The sequence below is a fragment of the Hermetia illucens genome, chromosome 1 (assembly GCF_905115235.1).
Source record: "Hermetia illucens chromosome 1, iHerIll2.2.curated.20191125, whole genome shotgun sequence".
Taxonomy (NCBI): Eukaryota; Metazoa; Arthropoda; class Insecta; order Diptera; family Stratiomyidae; genus Hermetia; species Hermetia illucens.
Genome location: NC_051849.1, coordinates 138,967,317 through 138,988,287, shown reverse-complemented (window position 1 = coordinate 138,988,287; position 20,971 = coordinate 138,967,317). Strand labels below are relative to the sequence as shown.

Sequence of the window (20,971 nt, the reverse complement as noted above, 5' to 3'; positions counted from 1 at the left end):
ACCTACTTGCAAGAAAGCGTCCACCACTAGTATGGCTCTGGCAAGGATGATGCCGAACCTAGGAGGACCGCGGCATACTTTCAGGCTACTCATAGCCAGGGTGATGAGTTCTATCATGCTGAATGCAGTCCCAGTTTGGGGAAACGTGCTGCAGGTTTTAGGCAATTCATATAAACTGAGTAGGTTTACAGAAGAACATTCGAACGTTCGTCATCTCAGGAATGAATCCGATTGACATCATGACAACCGAAATGAAGAACAATTATAACACCAGGTCCATTTTTCCCTTATCGCAGGTGAAAAAAGCCGAAAAGGAGAGCGATGGGAACAGTCAGAAGGGGGTCCTTGGACTTACAGGTCGATCCCTTCCATTGGGGGGCGGCTGAATAGAAAGCATGGGGAGATTAATTATAATCTCACCCAGTTTCTCACCGGCCATGGAGGATACCGTCAATACCTGTACAGGTTTAAATTGGACACCTCACTCAATTGTCCAAACTGCGACGGGGTCCCAGAGGACCCAGCGCACGTATTCTTCCAATGTGCTAGGTTCGTGGAAGAAAGGAGGAACCTAGAGGAAACTCTAGGTGAAGTGCTATCACCGGAAAATTTTGTCCGGATAATGGTAGCTTGCTAGGAAGACTGTAATGCGATCAATTTCATGATCACAGTAGTCCACGATAAACTGCGAAAAGCACAAGAAGTGAAGAAGGCGCGGTTACGAACCCCACGGGAAAACGGAAGGAAACTTAGCTAAAGTAAGCTAACTCCGCCCCGTGATGTGATACCTAAAGGTGGTTCCATGGGTTAGTGGGCGAGTTGGGGGTGGTTTTACTGGGTAAAAATCCCACACTCTGGGTGCCCAGGCCAGAGCCTTTTGAAGATTTCCACCTCGTTAAAAAAAAAAAGACAGACGGACGGACAGACAAACAAAACCTTAAAAATGTATATTGGTGAGACTAAAGGGCTAGTGACTACAAGATTCGAGGAACACATAAGAGAATATACGAACCGAAAAAGCGACGAAGCATTAGGTCAAAGGTAGCAACGCACATGGTGGAAGAGGGACATACTGTAACGATGGATATTGAGGATGTTATAAAGCACATCTTTTGGATGCAGCGAAAAGCATATGCATAATCAAAGAAGGGAAGCAGATAACCTTGAATCACGACGAAAGAAACCGCACAACTGCAAACAAGAAAGCAGCAGGTAATAAAAGCACAGAAAAAAAAGAAAGGTTGGGGAAAAAATGGAAAACAATTATATGGTGGCAAGCGATGACGACTTTACGGTTTATTACCAGGGCAGACTCACATCGTCAGACGCTGCCTCACCTCTGCCCTGGGAGCAGCGTGACCGTAGCGGCTCGCAGATGTTAAGTGCTCCTTTATATAATTCGTAGAACACGACATGACTACGATTTAGCAGGGTCACACGAAATGGTTGAATGGTTGAAGTACCTGGTTTGCGCGGAAAGCGGTCCACAAACATACGTGCGCCTCTCCACACGGGACCACTTTCAACCAAATTGACCACGTGTTGATCGAACGCCACCACCTCGCAGCCTTGATGAATGTCAGAACATATAGGGGGGCCAATATAGACTCGGATCACTATCTCGTTGGCATGATGCTCCGAGCTCGAATAACAACACCACCTAGAATCCCCTCTGACAATCAGGTGACAGTTATCACCGAAGCCATCCATAACACAGCCCTCCGCGACACCTATAAGAGGGAAATGGATGCCGCAATAACTGCAGTCAACAGAGGACCTGGAGATGAACCACCTGAAGAACGTTATCATGGATACGGCCACAAACATACTTGGCCCCAGCCGCAAAAGGAGTCGGAATGGCTGGTTTGACGATGAATATAAGCTAGCAACGGAACCGAAGAATGCCGCATACCGAGTAATGTTGCATTCTCAAACAACGCGGGCACGCGCAGAGACCTATCATGAACTCCGTCGAGCGGAGAAGCGACTTCACAGACGAAAAAAGGAAGCCTGGGAGAACCAACAAGTCTGGGAACTAGAACAGTACAGGGAGCAACCGCACCAGGCGCGCAAGTTTTACCAATAAGTCAACAGGATGAAGTCTTATACACCTCGATGCTCATCCTGCCGAGACAAAGAGGGAAATCTGATTTCCGACAGACTGGGCATATTGGAACGATGGGTTGATTATTTTGATGCACAACTCAACAACCAAAATATCGGCGAGTTGTAGGTCCCGCCAACTGCAGACGACGAGCAAATACTGCCACCACCAAGTTTAGGAGAAACAGTCCGTGCAATTCATCGGCTAAAAAATCATAAGTCGCCAGGAGCCGATGGAATTACAGCCGAATTGGTTAAATATGGAGGCGACCAGTTACACCAAGTGGTTCATCAACTTGTGCTCAAGGTATGGGACAGCAAATCAATGCCTGACGATTGGCAACGAGGCATTATCTGTCTCATACATTAAAAGGGAGATATCATACAGTGCAGCAATTATAGAGGTATCACGTTGCTGAGTACCATCTATAAGATATTCTCCGCTATCTTGCTAGGCCGGATAGCCGCATACGCCCAGAACTTCATTGGCCCATACCAAAGAGGCTTCACTCCAGGCAAATCAGCAACAGATCAGATTTTCTCTCTGTGGCAAGCAATGGACAACAGTTGCACAATCTATTCATCGACTTTAAAGCCGCCTATGAAAGCATAATAATAATAATCGTTGGCGCAACAATCCATATTGGATCAGGGCCTTGAAGTGTGTTAGAGCACTTCATTCAAGACCGCAACGGTACACTAGGAGGCAATGTGGTCAGCTATGAAAGCATAGCCAGGGTAAAACTGTACACGGCCATGAGAGAATTCGGTATCCCGACGAAATTAATAAGACTGACTAGGCTGACCCTGACCAATGTGCGAGGCCAGATAAAAGCTGCGTGACGCTGAGGTAAATGCAACAGGTACGATCCTCTTTAAGTCCACCCAACTAGTGGCTTATGCTAACGATATCGACATCATGGGAAGAACCACCCGAGATGTACAAACTGCCTTGATCTAGATCGAGCAGGCGGCGCGAGATCTTGGGTTGCACATCAATGAAGGCAAGACAAAATATATGGTGGCAACGTCAGCACCGAAGACGAATCAACCAACAACGTCAAACCGCACTGGTCAAACAGGAAGAATAAAGATAGGAGAATACAACTTTGAGATCGTTGACAATTTCTCCTATCTAGGGTCGAAAATCACAACCGATAACAGCTACGATGATGAAATCCGCGCACGGTTGTTGTCAGCCAACAGAGCCTATTTTAGCTTACAGGGTCAAAGCTCTTACTGTACAAGAAAATGATCTTGTCAGTAATGATGTATTCCTCGGAGACTTCGGTTCTTAGCAAGAAAAATTGCGAACTCTTGGCCGCGTTCGAGAGAAGAATCCTCCCAAGAATTTTTGGCCCCCTACATGAGGATGGACGATTCCGCAGCCTACACAATGACGAAATCTATGAGCGATACCATGACCGTCCGGTTGTGAATAAAATCCGGCTCAATAGGTTACGGTGGGCGGGTCACTTAATCCGTATGGATGAGGATGATCCAGCCCGCAAAGTCTATAAGGGCAATATCTATGGTAGAAAAAGAAGACGAGGCAGACCCTGCGTAAGATAGAGCGATGGTGTAGGCCAGGACGCCAGACAGCTTTTAGGGATATCGAATTGGTGGACCTCGGCGCAAAACCGGGATGTCTGGGGTTCCTTATTAAGGCAGGCCTAGACCGGATACAGGTTGTTGCGCCGTTGATGATGATGACTGATGAGGGAGCCACGTGGTCCCCGAAACAATTGTATGCTATAAAAAATAAAATAAAAAACTTACAGAATAAGGGAAAAAACCTAGTTCTTTTCCTAATCTATAATCACTGTAGAAAATAAAAATATGGACATCAATTTCAACTAAGTATCAAAAATTAAATCAATCGGAACTGCGGAGGAGGACACATGACAAATAATTGCGTAAAATTGTGTGAACGGATGCTATTCACTAAGGATAGTTTAAGTACCGAGAGGCACATTCGCTTTTTAAGAGAGACCAACAAAAAAAGAACCTTGTAGTGACTTAGTGAATTGCGGAATAGCGAAATGACCATCCGGATTGACAAGGATCAACCACGAGGGCTGCACTATATCAAAACCTAAAGAAAAACGAATTGCTGTGTGCTTATACGCCTCTGTGCTAGCCAAGCTCGAGAATGTGAGCAGTTTCAATTCTTCTCATGGCATTAGGAAAATTTCGTGCGTCCTAATGCGATGCAGCAGAACCTGAAATACTAAAAAGGGTAATCGTGCGACATTATGGAACGAAAGCCAAGCTGAAATTAGAAAAATAAAAATCGGCTCGGTCACGCGGGTAGAGCCGGAAAACACCATCGAGGAGGAAGATCCATGATGGATCACATTTTTAAGATTTTGTGAAAAACAAAACCTTATTAAAATCCATTTACTGTCTGTCTATCAGACCGTCTGGGTGTCACACACTTCTCTCTCAAAAGCGGTTACTCCTATAGATTCCAAATCTGTTGAGAAGGTGGGAACTGTGAACCCTCACGCATAAACTAAGGGATGGTCTCCAAAGTTGTCACTTTTATGCAAATTTACTGTAATCTAATACTTTGAACGTCAATATCACATTACGAGCTAGGTACAAATGGGACTAATGTCCACTATAATAGTTCTGGGAAATAGCACCTGCCGATAAATTTATCAAAACACACATTAACAAAGCTTTTAAGCCTGAAGAATTGCGACAAACATACACTAAAAGCGATTTCCATCCGTGCTGATAATGAATACTAGCGGTCGATCTATCATTGCCGTCGGTTTACGCGCTACACCAGGCTAAATGGCAACCATATATATAGATAACCACACCATCAATTCAAAGCAAGTTACCAAGAAAATAGAGATTGATGCGAAATCAATTGCAAGGGACATGGATTATGATAATAATCGTTGGCGTGACAATCCAATCAGATCAGGGCCTTGAAGTGTGTTAGAGCACTTCATTTAAGACCGCAACAGAACATTACAGGATTACAGTACCCCATGCAGGAGGCAATGTGGTCAGCATTGCGCTCGTCAGAAATTATTACCCCGATTTGACTCATATACCCATTCACAGCTGAGTGGACTGGCATCCGACGTCAAATGACGATACAAATCCCACTGCCACTATTTGAACAACGACCTTCCGTACAGGAGCCTAGTGCTCTAACCACTAAGCTATCCGGATACACCTCAATTAAGCCTGCGAGAAAACTACAAATAATATGAGGTTGTACACCTGGCAACTAAGAGCATATCAGCGATTTTGCAGAGAAGGAAAGAACTAGCGCTAGTCCGCAAAACATTATCGGGGTAGTCAGAGGAAAACTGGTTACCATAAACTCCATAATAACGAGGATACAGGTCATGACGGTAATACAAAACGTACAAGAAAAGTGCGAAGAGATGAAGGCACAACGTTTTGGAGCACAGTTTTCTTCCCACTGGGAAGAAAGAAGGAAAAATTGGGGGACTGTCACATAATGCTACAACCTAGCACAACAGTTCTTTCTAAGAAAAAAATGTAAAAAAACAGATAGTAAACTTATTTTAATGTTTTGTGAAGTAATTAAAAGGAAATATGTGAAGAAAGATAGTTGCGAGCAATGACTTTACTTAATAGATACCCAAAATATTTTGACGTTTTCCAAAATTGCACGTGGAGGATGAAATTCTGAAAATGTTATAGGTGAAGCAGATAACGGCCGAGAGAAATGTAAAGAAAGTATGGAAAAACGCAGAGATCTCAATAAAAATAAGTCGTATATTTCTCAATGTTAATAATTAATTTGCAGCAACAATAAATATGGTCAAAAAACACATCTACAACTATTTTTTTTGCCTCAAGGCTTGGTATGCAGAATTAAAAAATAAATTAATTGTATGTCCATGATTGATGCACGATTTTTTATGTACATTTACTATTTAGGGATTGAGAAAAATCAAAATTACATAGTAAACATCAATGAATGATGCCAAAGCAAATGTCAATGGTGTCAGTAAAAAAAATTCTACCGCAAGTACTTAACGTTACAATAACAATCGTTGTTACCAATATAATAGAGGGCAATCAGGGATCTTTCGTTACAAATGCAGTCGCACAGGCAATAGCCATCGGTTTTCCAAAGACAACACTAACTTATATCTAAGTTCCATTGCTTATGGGAGTTAAACTTCTTCAATTTCAGTATCACTTAGCAGGTTTTGTCTATCCATGGATTTTTTGCTCTCTTCACTCAAATGGACCTTGCCCAAGTTCACAACTGGACTTTGTGAATACAAATATATTGCCACAGATACGATAAATATCGAAAGGACAGTGTTGACATAAATAGGAATTGCAAATAATATGTAACATAATACGGCGGTGAAGATTAACTCTAGGGCACTTGCAAAAGTCTTCAATATGGAATTCATGTACTTTAAAAAGAAACTCGTAATAATACCGATCGCTGCATTATTCACTATAATTATAACTACCTTGAACTGAAACACGGACTTAAGACTAGTAACTGTGAATGCATTCACGACACCGCCCTGCAGAACCAAGATCAGGACATTGCAAATGATCGAATCCAAGTACATAAATACGTTCTGAATAAATATATTCACTTCGGCGCCTTTGTCTTTCAGCAAGTATTCGTTGTAGACGCCAGCCAAGCAGGAGCAAATCGTTTGAGCTATTATGAATACTGCGCTTATGCTAAAATCGAATCCTGTCATGTTTTTAGCCGATGCAGCGCTTTTGGTAGTGGATGGGGTCGCGACTGTTATGTCCATCATTTGATTGAGATCCACTTGTTTCACCATGCAACCCAGTGTCAGCAGAATAAGTGACACCCATTGCCGTCGACTTAGGATTTTTTTGAAGATGACCTGACGAAAACGGAAATCAAATTAGTTACTTATTCAAGACAATAATGTATTTCTTAATATTATTCGTATTAATAAAACCGCATGTGGGCCTGACCTATTTCCAGAAACGAGCAATCTTGTTTTGGACCAACGAAACGTGAAGACTGAAGGAAGCAAGCTGCAGTTTATTGTGGTAATGATAAATTTCGGAGACTGGAGAATTGCTGCGTCATGTGTGTACGTCATTGTAATGCACTATCCCAGGAAGATCGAAGAACGGGTCGCGCTAGAAGCCCCAGAAGTGAGAAAACGATGACGCATAGGCGTGGCCCCATGTGGAGGTTAATAGCGACGGTATATGCATATATGTATACATATACGAGTATTATAGGATGGTCTACAATATGAGGCATCGGTAGTAAAAGAGTAATCCAAAAGGTCGACAAACTTCAGAAATATATTACTCATAAAGTCGAATAGAACAAATTTATTCAGTAAACTTGCAAAGTTTATCAACTTGCAAGTTTATCATCGACTGTCATGCCAATGCCATCTTCGAGTTTTCCTTCGCAGAAACAAATCACAGAGGACCAAATCAGTCCTTTGGGATGATATTCGTTGCATATTTGGTCAAAAATTCGCAGAAAATGATGGGATTGTGGGACAGTGCGGTGTGGTTATATCTAATACCCAAAAAATACTTCTTTGCCCTGTATGACTTTCTGCAGAAATTCATAATGCACAGCAGGGTAGGCTCATTTTTAGCATGCTTTTCATCATCATCATCAACGGCGCAACAACCGGTATCCGGTCTAGCCCTGCCTTAATAAGGAACTCCAGACATCCCGGTTTTGCGCCGAGGTCCACCAATTTGATATCCCTAAAAACTGTCTGGTGTCCTGACCTACGCCATCGTTCCATCTTAGGCAGGGTCTGCCGATAACAGCAGGTTTCATTTTTTGGTGGTTTACTGGATGGCCACGCTTTTGGCTACCGAAAACAGCTTATGAGTGGTTTCTGGAATATGCGCACGCTCCAGGACAACGCTATCAACAGTCCCCAAAATGTTCGCTTTCTCCAACTCGAATGAGAATTCCAGCGATATAAACTGGACATTCTGTGCCTAAGCGAAATAAGATGAAGGAACTTCCTCTTGAGGCGATATGGCTTTGGACCCCCCGGAAAATCAAGTAGTAGCAGACACGAATCCGGCAAGGTGAGATTTCTTGACCTAGGAGCCGGTTTCTGACAGGACTTTGACTACAAACTTCATGTGATGAGGAAGTACGGTCTTACCGATCGTAACGGTAATGGTTGGGGGCTTGTGGATTTCGGCAACCGTCGCATCATTGGTAGTACATTGTTCCATTTCATTTATAATAATCGTTGGCGCAACAATCCATATTGGATCAGGGCCTTGAAGTGTCCATTTCATTTGTTTCACACAAAACCTGAAAAAGAATATATTATTGCACCAGCCAGGGAAGCAAAAGCTGGTGGAGATAGCAGTGATTTCAGAACCGATGATCCTGTGAGGAACATTCACTGTCCACTCCAGAACCAGCAGCTGAAGTAGAAGGAACACTTCACCACTGTTTAAGCGATTTCCCACAATCAATCGATCTTGTAAGTTAACATCAACAGCGTCAGCAATCATCGGTATTGATTGCTGCAAGGTCAGCGTACGTTGCTGACTGATTCCATATCATAATAAACAACAGCAACCTTGCCCATGTGCTAACATACAACATGCACATGTGCTAATGTGCAAAATGCAAGCGATTCCGTGTTCCGGCTTGCTACTGGGCGATGTCGTCACCAGCACCATAACATATGGAAAATATTCTGACGACCTCGGCCAACGGTTGACTGTTGTGTGTGCAGTTTTTGTTTGATTGGACTTTTTCCAACAAACTTAAGTTCCGGGTTGCTACTAATGGACTTTCCATATAAAAAACTGCAGCAACGCGGAAACGTTTTTAGAAGTCAGCTGTGTTGGAGTGGAGCCGTGGTTGGAGTCATACGTTGAGAAGTCAGGTGTGTTGGAGTGGAGCCGTGGTTGGAGTCATACGCGTTGGAGTCGGGTCGGGTCGGAAGTTCTGTTTGGAGATTTTTCGGTTATTTAAGTTTAAGGTAGAAAGTTAGTGATAAAGTAAATAAAATATTCAAGAAACCCGAAAAGAGTGTTTGTGTCTTTGTTTCGCTGGAACTTCAGAAACAATTTGGTAAGACCCTAATTTAGTTCTCTCCACAGCCTCACTTGACAGCGAGGGATAAAAGAAGCAGGACTCCATCGCGCCCAAGGGATAAGCGCGCCAAGTTGGATACTTGGCTGGACTTAGGTGCGAACCACACTCTAATAGGAGACTTCTCGAACAATTGGTCCGTCGAGCCGGATTAGGATCCTTCAAGTAAGTATTTGTAAATTAAAATTTATAAAACAGTGAATTTTTATAAAGTTTCTTGTGCAAATTGTTGTTAATAAGTGCGTAGTTTACAAACGTGTTAGTGTTCCGCCGCGACAATACTGAACGGTTCATATAGTACATCGGTAAAGTTATCGGTGCTTTGTTTGTGCTGGAACAACATAGGAACGTTCAGACCAAAGGAAAGATCCTTGTAGTGTTGCGTCTCCTACGTTTTCAGTGCACTATTTTGTTGTTACGTGGGCGCGTTCAGACCAAAGGATAGATCCTTACAGTGTTGCGCTTCCCACGTATTCAGTGCCCCGTTCAGAGTATTGCCATTGCGGAGTGGAAATCACTAATTATTGTTGCTGCGGCGCTCAAATTAGGAGCGCAAAATTATTGTTGTTGCGGCGCCTAAATTTTAGGGCGCAAAATTGTTGTTGTTGCGGCGCCTAAATTAAGGGCGCAAAGTTGTTGTTGCGGCGCTCAAATTTAGAGCGCAAAATTATTGTCGTTGCGGCGCCTAAATTTTAGGGCGCAAAATTATTGTTGTTGCGGCGCCTAAATTAAGAGCGCAAAATTATTGTTGTTGCGGCGCTCAAATTAAGAGCGCAAAATTATTGTTGCTGCGGCGCTCAAATTAGGAGCGCAAAATTATTGTTGTTGCGGCGCCTAAATTAAGGGCGCAAAATTATTGTTGTTGCGGCGCCTAAATTAAGGGCGCAAAATTATTGTTGCTGCGGCGCTCAAATTAGGAGCGCAAAATTATTGTCGTTGCGGCGCCTAAATTTTAGGGCGCAAAATTATTGTTGTTGCGGCGCCTAAATTAAGAGCGCAAAATTATTGTTGTTGCGGCGCTCAAATTAAGAGCGCAAAATTATTGTTGCTGCGGCGCTCAAATTAGGAGCGCAAAATTATTGTTGTTGCGGCGCCTAAATTAAGGGCGCAAAATTATTGTTGTTGCGGCGCCTAAATTAAGGGCGCAAAATTATTGTTGCTGCGGCGCTCAAATTAGGAGCGCAAAATTATTGTTGTTGCGGCGCCTAAATTTTAGGGCGCAAAGTTGTTGTTGTTGCGGCGCCTAAATTAAGGGCGCAAAGTTGTTGTTGCGGCGCCTAAATTAAGGGCGCAAAGTTGTTGTTGCGGCGCTCAAATTTAGAGCGCAAAATTATTGTTGTTGCGGCGCCTAAATTTTAGGGCGCAAAGTTGTTGTTGTTGCGGCGCCTAAATTAAGGGCGCAAAGTTGTTGTTGCGGCGCTCAAATTTAGAGCGCAAAATTATTGTTGTTGCGGCGCTCAAATTAAGAGCGCAAAATTATTGTTGCTGCGGCGCTCAAATTAGGAGCGCAAAATTATTGTCGTTGCGGCGCCTAAATTTTAGGGCGCAAAATTATTGTTGTTGCGGCGCCTAAATTAAGAGCGCAAAATTATTGTTGTTGCGGCGCTCAAATTAAGAGCGCAAAATTATTGTTGCTGCGGCGCTCAAATTAGGAGCGCAAAATTATTGTTGTTGCGGCGCCTAAATTAAGGGCGCAAAATTATTGTTGTTGCGGCGCCTAAATTAAGGGCGCAAAATTATTGTTGCTGCGGCGCTCAAATTAGGAGCGCAAAATTATTGTTGTTGCGGCGCCTAAATTTTAGGGCGCAAAGTTGTTGTTGTTGCGGCGCCTAAATTAAGGGCGCAAAGTTGTTGTTGCGGCGCCTAAATTAAGGGCGCAAAGTTGTTGTTGCGGCGCTCAAATTTAGAGCGCAAAATTATTGTTGTTGCGGCGCCTAAATTAAGGGCGCAAAATTATTGTTGTTGCGGCACTCAAATTAAGAGTGCAAAATTATTATCGTTGCGGCGCTCAAACTTAAGAGCGCAAAATTATCGATTCGGTGCTCAAATTTAGAGCGCAAAATTATTATTGTTGCGGCGCCTAAATCTTAGGGCGCAAAATTATTGTCGTTGCGGCGCCCAGATTAAAGGCGCAAAGTTACTATCGCCGCGGAGCTTGGTATTATCGCGATATTTAAATTTAGCCAGAATGGAGATTCAGGCAATTATTGATGCCCAGCAAGAAAGGGTCGCAAAACTTGAGAGTGTGCGGGAGTCCCTAGTCAAACTCCGGCAAGAAAAAAGGACGCGAGAGCGTTTTGCTGCGGCATGGGAAGAAGTGCAACAGCTTTATTGGGATTTCCTCGCCGGCCACAGCCAACTTCTTCGCCAAAACGCTTCTAAGGACATAGTCTATTTCCGAGAAAATAAACTATCCGTTATGATCGGTATTTACAATGCTACTAAGGAGCTGATTGGGCGTGTTCATCGCGATCTCATTCCCGAAGGCTCTCCCGTCGATATAGAAATCACAGGTGGAAGGGTAACATCAAGTCCACGCCCCGGACCTTCAGTCGAGCTTAATGAAGCTCAAGGGGAGTCGGAGGACGCGACAAAACAACCGGAAAACTTGTTCTCTAGAGAATGGTTTCCCAGGGTTCGCGATGACTTGAACATACCTTTTGGTGACATACCGTTGCCGTCAAGAGGCTTCGGGCTAAGAAGCTCCGAGACCGAAGGCATTCCTTATTGGAATCGCGGTCATAGACCTCGTCCTTGTCCACCAGTCCCTGATATTCCTTCGTTTGATGGGGATCTTCGTCACTTTGAGTCTTTCCGTAGTATTTTTCAATCAGTCTATGAAGGATCTGATATTGGGCGAGCTGAAAGGCTAATGATGCTGCAGAGCAAATTAAAAGGTGATGCGAGGAGAGTCGTAGAGCACTTAGGAGTGCATGGGGAAAACTACGCTAAGGCCTGGGAACTTCTGGAACGACGCTACAGTAATCCTCGGGCGCTGGTTGAAAAGGAGATCCAGGCCCTCATAGATCTTCCCCAGATAGTATTACAAGACCCCAGTACCATTGGAAGGGCACTTGATACAATGCGCTCAGTGGTTCAAAACCTGAGGAAGGCTGGGTTCAATTGTGATCAAGGTGTACCTTTCATACCTTTTATCCTTACCCGTAAAATGGATGTCTCCACCCGACGGGAATTTGACTCATTGCTAAAACAGCCAAAACTTCCCGTAACAATTGATGATATTGATCTATTCCTGGAAAATAGATACATAGTTATGTCTCCCAATTGGGAGGGGTTGGGCGGACTCGCGAAGGTTCAAGCAGAAGAACATTCCGTTGCTAAGAAGGCAGAGACCTTAGGTGGTCGAAAAAAACCGCATAGGGAAATTTCCCTTGCCGCAAAAGCACAAGGGGGAAAAATAAAGCGGTTTCCATGCTACATTTGTATGGAAGATCATCTGGTATTAAAATGTCCACGGTTAATAAACAGCAAGGACAAAGGGGATCTTCTCCGGCATTATGGTATCTGTGTCTTCTGTGCCTCCCATAAGTACAAAAATGGTACGGAATGTCAAAGGCGTAAGTTTTTGAAATGTGAGCTTTGTCATGGGCAGCATGAAACAGTATTGCATCCCGGCAAAGATCGATCGAGCGGGTCATACATGCAAGGGAGTATTTCTCATCACGCAGAAAACTCTACAAAACTTGCCCATTCCGAAACTATATTGCCCACAGCTGTAATAAAGATAAAGGCAAAGGATGGAAGTGTAATTTCAGTTCGGTGCTTGGTCGACCAGGGTAGCCAGAGCAGTTATATCACTGAGGAGTTAGTTCAAAGGCTGCGACTAACTAAGAAGAGAACCAATGTGGAAGTATCCGGAGTGGGAGGAGTATCCGCAGGAAGAGTGTCTTCAATTGTCGGGTTGACTCTTAGTTTAGAGGATGGCTCAAACGTGGAAACGAAGGCGCTGGTAGTCAAGCGAGTTACCAAAGGGGGTCTTCCTCGTCCACCTAAGGGAATAAATTCATTGTTCCCAGGCAAGAGGCTGGCAGATCCAGTTACAGATCACGCTTCGCATGTTCCGGTTCTTCTAGGTTCCAATGTCCTTCCTCAATTATTTTTGGAAGGAGTGGAAGTTGTGGAAGGATTTTTAGCCCAAAATACTCGATTTGGGTGGGTAGTATCTGGTTCTGCAGCATTGCCTGCTTCTAAAGTTACGGCCTCATATGTTTCCTTGGAGGAACTTGAGCAAAACCTAAGGTCTTTTTGGGACATGCCCATTGACAAAAATGATAGGGTTGAATTGGATGAAGAGCGATGTGAACATTTATTCCAATCACAGCACTATCGAACTGAAGACGGTCGGTATGTTGTACCAACCCCGTGGCGTCAGGAGGATATTCAGTTGGGAAACTCATTTAACAAGGCAGTTCAGTATTTTCTCGGCCAGGAGAAACGGTGGTTAAAGAACGCCGAACTCAAAACGAAATCGGACGAGTTCATGTCAGAATATCGGGACTTGGGTCATATGGAAGAGGTCCCTACTGAACTCCGAGGTGATACTAGTGGAGACGTTTATTACATACCATACCTGAGTGTGATTCGCAAGGATGCTACCACATCGAAGCTCAGGAATGTTTTTAACGCCTCCAGTCCAACGTCGAATGGCGTTAGTCTTAATCAAGCAATTCTTCCTGGGCCAAAGTTACAAACCCACATCTTTGATATTGTTACCCGTAGTCGGAAATTTGAGTTTGTCTTCTCCAGTGATATTACTAAAATGTATCGCCAGATTTTGCTGAAACCAGAGGACCAGTTAAGACTGAGAATCTTATGGAGATCTAACCCGAAGGAACCTATTCAGGAGTATTTTCTGAAAACAGTGACCTATGGGATTGATTGCGCTCCTTGGCAGGCGATTAGGACACTTCATCAGGTAGCCGAGGACAACGCACCCGATGAGGAGACAAAATGGGTAGTAAAAAACGCCTTCTACATGGATGACTTGTTGTATGGGGCAACAAGCATTGGTGCTGCCAAGGAAATTATTAAAAAAATTTCGGTAACATTGGAGAAGGGGAAGATGTCTCTAACGAAGTGGTCCAGTAACCATAGCGAAGTTTTGGAAAACATAGATAGATCGCGACAAATTGATTCCTTTGTAGAATTGCAAAAGGCTGAGAGTGACTTAAAGATCCTGGGGTTGCACTACAATCCTCAAAAGGATTGCTTTCAGTATAGTATCAAGATAAGAAAAATTACTATGTTCACTAAAAGAAACATCCTGAGTGTGAGTGCATCTCTGTTTGATCCCATTGGCTGGCTATTGCCCGTTATTATGAAGCTACGAATCGAAATTCAGAAGTTGTGGCAAGAAGGTTATGGCTGGGATGAAGAGATTTCAGGAGTTGCCCAAGAACAAATAGAAAAAGTGTTTGCTTCATTAGGAGATTTGAATCAGGTCCAAATCCCTAGATGGATTGGGTACGGTAATGAGAGCCACGTAACTGAGTTAGTTGGTTTCAGTGATGCTTCGGGGGATGGATACGCTGCCGTTATTTATAGCAGAGTCAAGACACATCGGGGTTACGTCGTCCGTCTTATTGCATCAAGAGGGCGAGTTACCCCTCTGAAGGCCCGGGTTGGTCAAGCCGAAGGGCTTTGTACCATTCCCAAGCTCGAACTGGAAAGCGTGGTATTATTAGTCGAATTATTAAGGGATGTCAAAAAAAGCTTAGGGGCAATTCCACTAAAGTGCTTAGCCTACACTGATTCTGAGGTAGCCCTCGCTTGGATCCAAAGTCAGAAGGAAATTGAAAATAAGGCTGTAAAGCGTAGGGTCGCATCAATTAGAAAGGTTCTCGCTCCTTCCGAAATTCATTATGTACAGTCAAAGTTAAACCCGGCTGATTGTGCATCAAGAGGAATGCTCCCCCGGAAATTTGTAAACCATAAGTTATGGTTTGAGGGTCCTCCTTTTTTGCAAGGGGATCTACCTGTCACTCCCTTTGTGATAAAAAATTCAATAATAAGTTGCGTCTCTTTAGATTATGGGGAATCGAAGGGCTTTACCGATTTTAGTACCCGGTTCTCGTCGTCGACTAGACTGATCAACACCGTTGCGTGGTGCTTAAGGTGGAGAAACAGGAAATCGGGCTTCCTTTCGGCCATGGAGTTAAAACAAGCAGAAGTCGCGGCGACTAAATGGCAGCAAATGGAGCTATTTGGAAAGCAAATTGCGAGGTTGACACACGGGCTACCCGTGGAAAGACATCATTGGCTAAGTACGCTCGACCCCTTCTTGGAGGAAGGAAGTGGTCTTCTCAGGGTGGGAGGACGGTTGAGCAACGCTCCATTACCATTTGAGCAGCGGCACCCCATCATTTTAGGAAAATGTCATTTGGTGGATCTCCTCATTAGACAGGTTCATGAGGGCAATGATCATTGTGGGGTTGGAGTCACCATGACTATAATTCGAGAAATCTATTATATACCTGCTCTACAGCAAAGGGTTAAAAAATGGATAAGGACGTGTACCAAATGCATCCGTATGAGAGGTCTGACAGTTACCCCCAGGATGGCAGATCTCCCAGTAGAACGGACAGCAGCTGAATTTGTGTTTGAAAACGTTGGGACTGATCTCTGTGGCCCATTTCAAATCAAAAGTGGTCCGTTGCGAAATTCAAAAACAATCAAAGTATACGTGGTTGTGTTTGTGTGTATGGCAACCAAGGCTCTCCATCTTGAGATTTGTTCCGATCTCAGCACCAATGCCTACCTTGCCTCCTTCCGTAGATTTGTGAGTCGAAGGGGACAGCCGAGGTCGGTTCGGTCAGATAATGGCACGAACTTGGTCGGCGCAGCTAAAGTATTGACCAATGCCTGGCAGCAGGTATCTGCCGAAGTCGGGAAAACTTTAGCACAAAAACGGATAGTTTGGCACCACAATCCGCCAAGGGCAAGTCATTTCGGAGGGTTGTTTGAAGCTGCAGTGGGAAGCTTCAAGCGTTTTGTGAGAAGGATGCCAGCGGTTGTTAATCTATCATATGAGGATTTCCATACTGCTGTATGTACTTGGGAAGCCATCCTTAACAGTAGACCATTATATCCGTTATCAGATAATAGTCACGATTTGCAGGTGCTGACACCCGCACATTTTTTAATCCAGCGGGGATTATTAAATCCTCCGATGGGGAAAGGTCTCAGGGAAGATCTTCCTGCAACAAGGCGGTGGCTGCAGGTCCAGGAATTGCAGCATCAGTTTTGGGTAAAATTTGAACAAGATTATTTGGGCCATTTACAGAAACGATACAAATGGAAAAATCCAGGGCGCCAGCTAGAACAGGGGGATTTGGTTCTAATAAAGGAAAAGGATCATAGTCCCCTGAATTGGAAGGCGGCACGGGTGGTTGAGACGTTTCCGGATCCCAACGGTGTGGTGAGGCAAGTAAGATTAAAAACAACTGAACGGGATAACGTGAACCGTGCAGTGCATCAGCTTGTCCCATTACTACCGGAGGATGGTAAGCTGCAACCGGATTTATCGGCAGATAGCAGGCCTAATCCGGGAGACAAAGCAGCAATCGATGGTCCTGCGTCTAGAACCCGTGGAGCCGTAAAGGTTAAAGGAGGTTTTCTGGCTCGAGCTGCCTTGATTTTGTGTTTGTTCTTTCTACCCGGCAGTTTGGCCTCCTCATCGGTGGAGCCGGTGTTAGAATCAAAGAGTATTCACTTAGGCGATGTTCAAGTTAAGGTGTTCGAGTTAAAGTACATGGTAGCAACCTCAGTAAATTTAACCACCGATCTAGAAGTCATAGCAGATCAAATGGAAAAATTTAAAAAAATATGCGCCAGACAAGTCAAACAGGACATCCAGGAACATTGCGGGACTCTGTTAATCGCTAACGAGCAACAGGCTAAGGACGTAAACCAGAACCTTATTGCCGCTTATAAACCCAATCGAGCTAAGCGGGCCCCAAGCGTGGTTCCGTTTATGGTAAAGGAGGCTGTGAAACTAGGGGTTAAGTACTTGCCAGCTGTGTTCGGCACGGGGGCAATGGTATACATGGGCTATCGAGATGTCATGATCGGTAATGAGATACAGAGCTTGCAGAATCAGCAAGCTAAAATCGCATCCTTGATGCTTAATATCACGGATCTCGAGTATCATCAGGTTGAGGGGCAGATTAATGCTGTTGTGGAGCGACAGGAAGTAGCAATGCTCCAACAGGAAATATCAGAATACTCAATGGAACTACAATCCCTAATAGCAGGGATATGGGCCAAGCATCAACAGTTGAGTAAACTGAGACCAATAGGAGAGCTTACAGAATATATAAAGCGAATAAATAAGGATGTTCCAGGGATGACCTTACCAATTTTGGAGCATCCGGAGAGCATCTTTGACATTCATCCTCCTTCTGCATGGGTAAAAGACGATTTAATTACTATCGAATTTTTAATCCCTCTGGCTTACAAAGAACGGTTTGCCCACGTAGCAGTAATTACTACCCCCGATCATCAAAGCCTTACGTGGGATTTGGGGACGGCTGTCCCGTTTCGGGGTTTATTCATGGGGCCTGGGAAAAATGACAAATTTTTCTTTGAGGAAGATGCAGTGGAGATCCTACCCGGATTCTTTGAAACTAAGCTTGTTCGATCAGGACCGTCCTGCGCGCGTGAAATTGCAAAAGGAACAAAAAATCCGCGAGAGTGGTGTTCTCTTAGGAGGTGGAGTAATGGCACTTTTGTGGCACGTTTAAAACCACAACTTGGGGCAGTGTTTAAGGGTCAGGTGAAGGAAATTCCAATAATCTGTAGTGAAACTTCTTACGAGCTTCGGTTTCCAGTGTCCTTGATAGACTTGGCTCACTGCACACTTGATATGGCCATGTTCAATATCACAGGGACTCCTCATACCGTAGTATTGAATTGGACAGCAAAATTTGAGACAGTGACTCCGCGATTTCACCAATTAGATAAGTTGACAGTGGCCGCAAACATTTCTGTAGACAGGGATATTAGTATTTTGCGGCAGGAATTAGAAGCAACACTTGGACTGGAATCAGAATTTCGGCAATACATCCCGCACGGATTAATTGGGGGAGGTTTGTCGTTAATCGCAATCATTATCGGTGGCTTAATTTGGGTAATTAAAAAACGAGGTAGAAAACCGGAAGAAGAACCTAGCTTTGTGAGTCACCTATCCTTGGAAGATAGAAGGCCAGGGAGTTGGCGAGAGTCAGGGGAACACACCAGGGGTGAAGGAATCACCACTTCAATTGTATAAGAAAATTGACCAAGAAGGTGGACTGTATATATGTATTGGATTTGTAAATATAGTAGTTGAAGTGAGTATCTAGTTTTTTTTTACGGCAATGTAAATATATTCCATGTTACGAATTAAGGTTCATGAATTAGCTTTCACGGCAATGTAAATAAAACCCATGCCGCGTCCTAAGATTCATGATCCTTACTGTGTTTAATTTAATGCATGCATGATTTTAGTATTGTTATTGGGTGATTAACAAAAAATACAGTAGTAATAGTTTACTAAACTAACATTGTCAAGTATGAAAGTCTCTTTTCAATACAAACGTATAACTTCTTTCTATATGTAGATGTTTACATCAAGAAAAATTACGAAAAAAAAAAAAAAAAATGTAAAGTAACTTCCATTTTAAAAAAAAAAAAAGAAATATTTGTAAGGAAGTTACTAGTAAGTTCAATTAAATTAACATTTTGTAAAGTTACTTCCATCTAAATCTTGTAAGGAAGTTACTAATCAAGTTAAATAGAAACTGTTGTTACGCTGTAAAGTAGCTTCCATTAAAAAAAAAAAAAAACTGTAAGGAAGCTATTAATGAACAAAAAATTTTTAAAGCAATCATTACCGTAACTAATAAGCATCATGTAAAGATTTTTTTTGTAAACTAGATAAAACTATATTCCGTAAGAAATAACTTTGTAACATTAGAAAATAAGTGCAAAATGTACACATCTTGTAATTCGTAATGTAATTCGTAAGAAGAAAATCTTTTGTAATAATAGGTAATAAGTTCAACGACCACAGATTACTCATCTGGCACAAGCAGATCATCAGGACCAACCGAAGTTATTATGACCGTCAACAAAATGCTCCGCCTCAGCAGGAAGTTTTCTCGGGTGGGAGAATGTTTAAGCGATTTCCCACAATCAATCGATCTTGTAAGTTAACATCAACAGCGTCAGCAATCATCGGTATTGATTGCTGCAAGGTCAGCGTACGTTGCTGACTGATTCCATATCATAATAAACAACAGCAACCTTGCCCATGTGCTAACATACAACATGCACATGTGCTAATGTGCAAAATGCAAGCGATTCCGTGTTCCGGCTTGCTACTGGGCGATGTCGTCACCAGCACCATAACATATGGAAAATATTCTGACGACCTCGGCCAACGGTTGACTGTTGTGTGTGCAGTTTTTGTTTGATTGGACTTTTTCCAACAAACTTAAGTTCCGGGTTGCTACTAATGGACTTTCCATATAAAAAACTGCAGCAACGCGGAAACGTTTTTAGAAGTCAGCTGTGTTGGAGTGGAGCCGTGGTTGGAGTCATACGCGTTGGAGTCGGGTCGGGTCGGAAGTTCTGTTTGGAGATTTTTCGGTTATTTAAGTTTAAGGTAGAAAGTTAGTGATAAAGTAAATAAAATATTCAAGAAACCCGAAAAGAGTGTTTGTGTCTTTGTTTCGCTGGAACTTCAGAAACAATTTGGTAAGACCCTAATTTAGTTCTCTCCACAGCCTCACTTGACAGCGAGGGATAAAAGAAGCAGGACTCCATCGCGCCCAAGGGATAAGCGCGCCAAGTTGGATACTTGGCTGGACTTAGGTGCGAACCACACTCTAATAGGAGACTTCTCGAACAACCACGGTTGTTAACAGTATCACATCCGGTAAAGTTCCATCTCTTGTGTATGAAATGACTAGTCACCGTAACAGGCGAATACCAACTGTTCCTTCAAATAGAAGGGAAATCATTTCAGCCATCAATGCATTCAAACGGAGTAAAGCTACTGGGCTTAATAAATTTCCAGTTTATTTCCGCTCATACTTTATGAGTGCAACAATTGAAGGGGAATCTACGTGGACCCTGCCATCGTAAAAATTTTGTAAAAACTAAAATAATCTTAAAACCTATCAAAGAACATCTCAAAGGCTTAATCTACAGAGACCAGGCTGGTTTCCTGGATCCTCCTGCATTGATCACATTAGCATCCTTCGGATCATTTTCGTACAGTGCGCGGCGTTTAGATCCTCCCTTCACATACTCCTCATCGATTCCGAGGAAGCTTTAAACAGCGTCAAAAGGGATGTATTCTAGCGTACTCTACACCGGAAGTACATTTCGGAGAAACTAATAGCTATTATCATAGCGAAATATGATGGCACGAATTATCACGTGATGTACCGAGGTAAAATTGCAAAGAAATTGTAGATCCAAAGTGGAGTCCGTCAGGATTGTATCTTGTCAACGATATTATTTTTCTTGTTATCGATGACGTTCTTAATTCTGCCTTGTCCAGGAAACGTTCAATGGACCAAGGCATCTTTCTTCAAGCATGTCTATGAAGATGACATCTATTTGCTCTCAATGGCTCATACACGTTGGATTGGGAGAGAGAAGCAGGTAGAGTTGAAATAAAAGTAAACACCTATAAAACCAAGGCTTTCAGTAGAACGGTCACCGTACTCTGCCTATCTGCATTAATGGGCAGAG

General features: G+C 43.3%; 1 protein-coding gene across 1 annotated transcript in view; it reads right to left on the bottom strand.

Moving 5' to 3' along the window:
* Positions 1 to 5,851: 5,851 nt before the first annotated feature.
* Positions 5,852 to 20,971, bottom strand: part of LOC119648185 (UDP-galactose transporter senju) — a 38,256-nt gene continuing 23,136 nt past the window's right edge. The window contains exon 4 of the mRNA XM_038049776.1: positions 5,852 to 6,983. Within this exon, the coding sequence (XP_037905704.1) occupies positions 6,276 to 6,983 (708 nt within the window). The 3' untranslated portion in view covers positions 5,852 to 6,275. The remainder of the gene's footprint in view (positions 6,984 to 20,971) is intronic.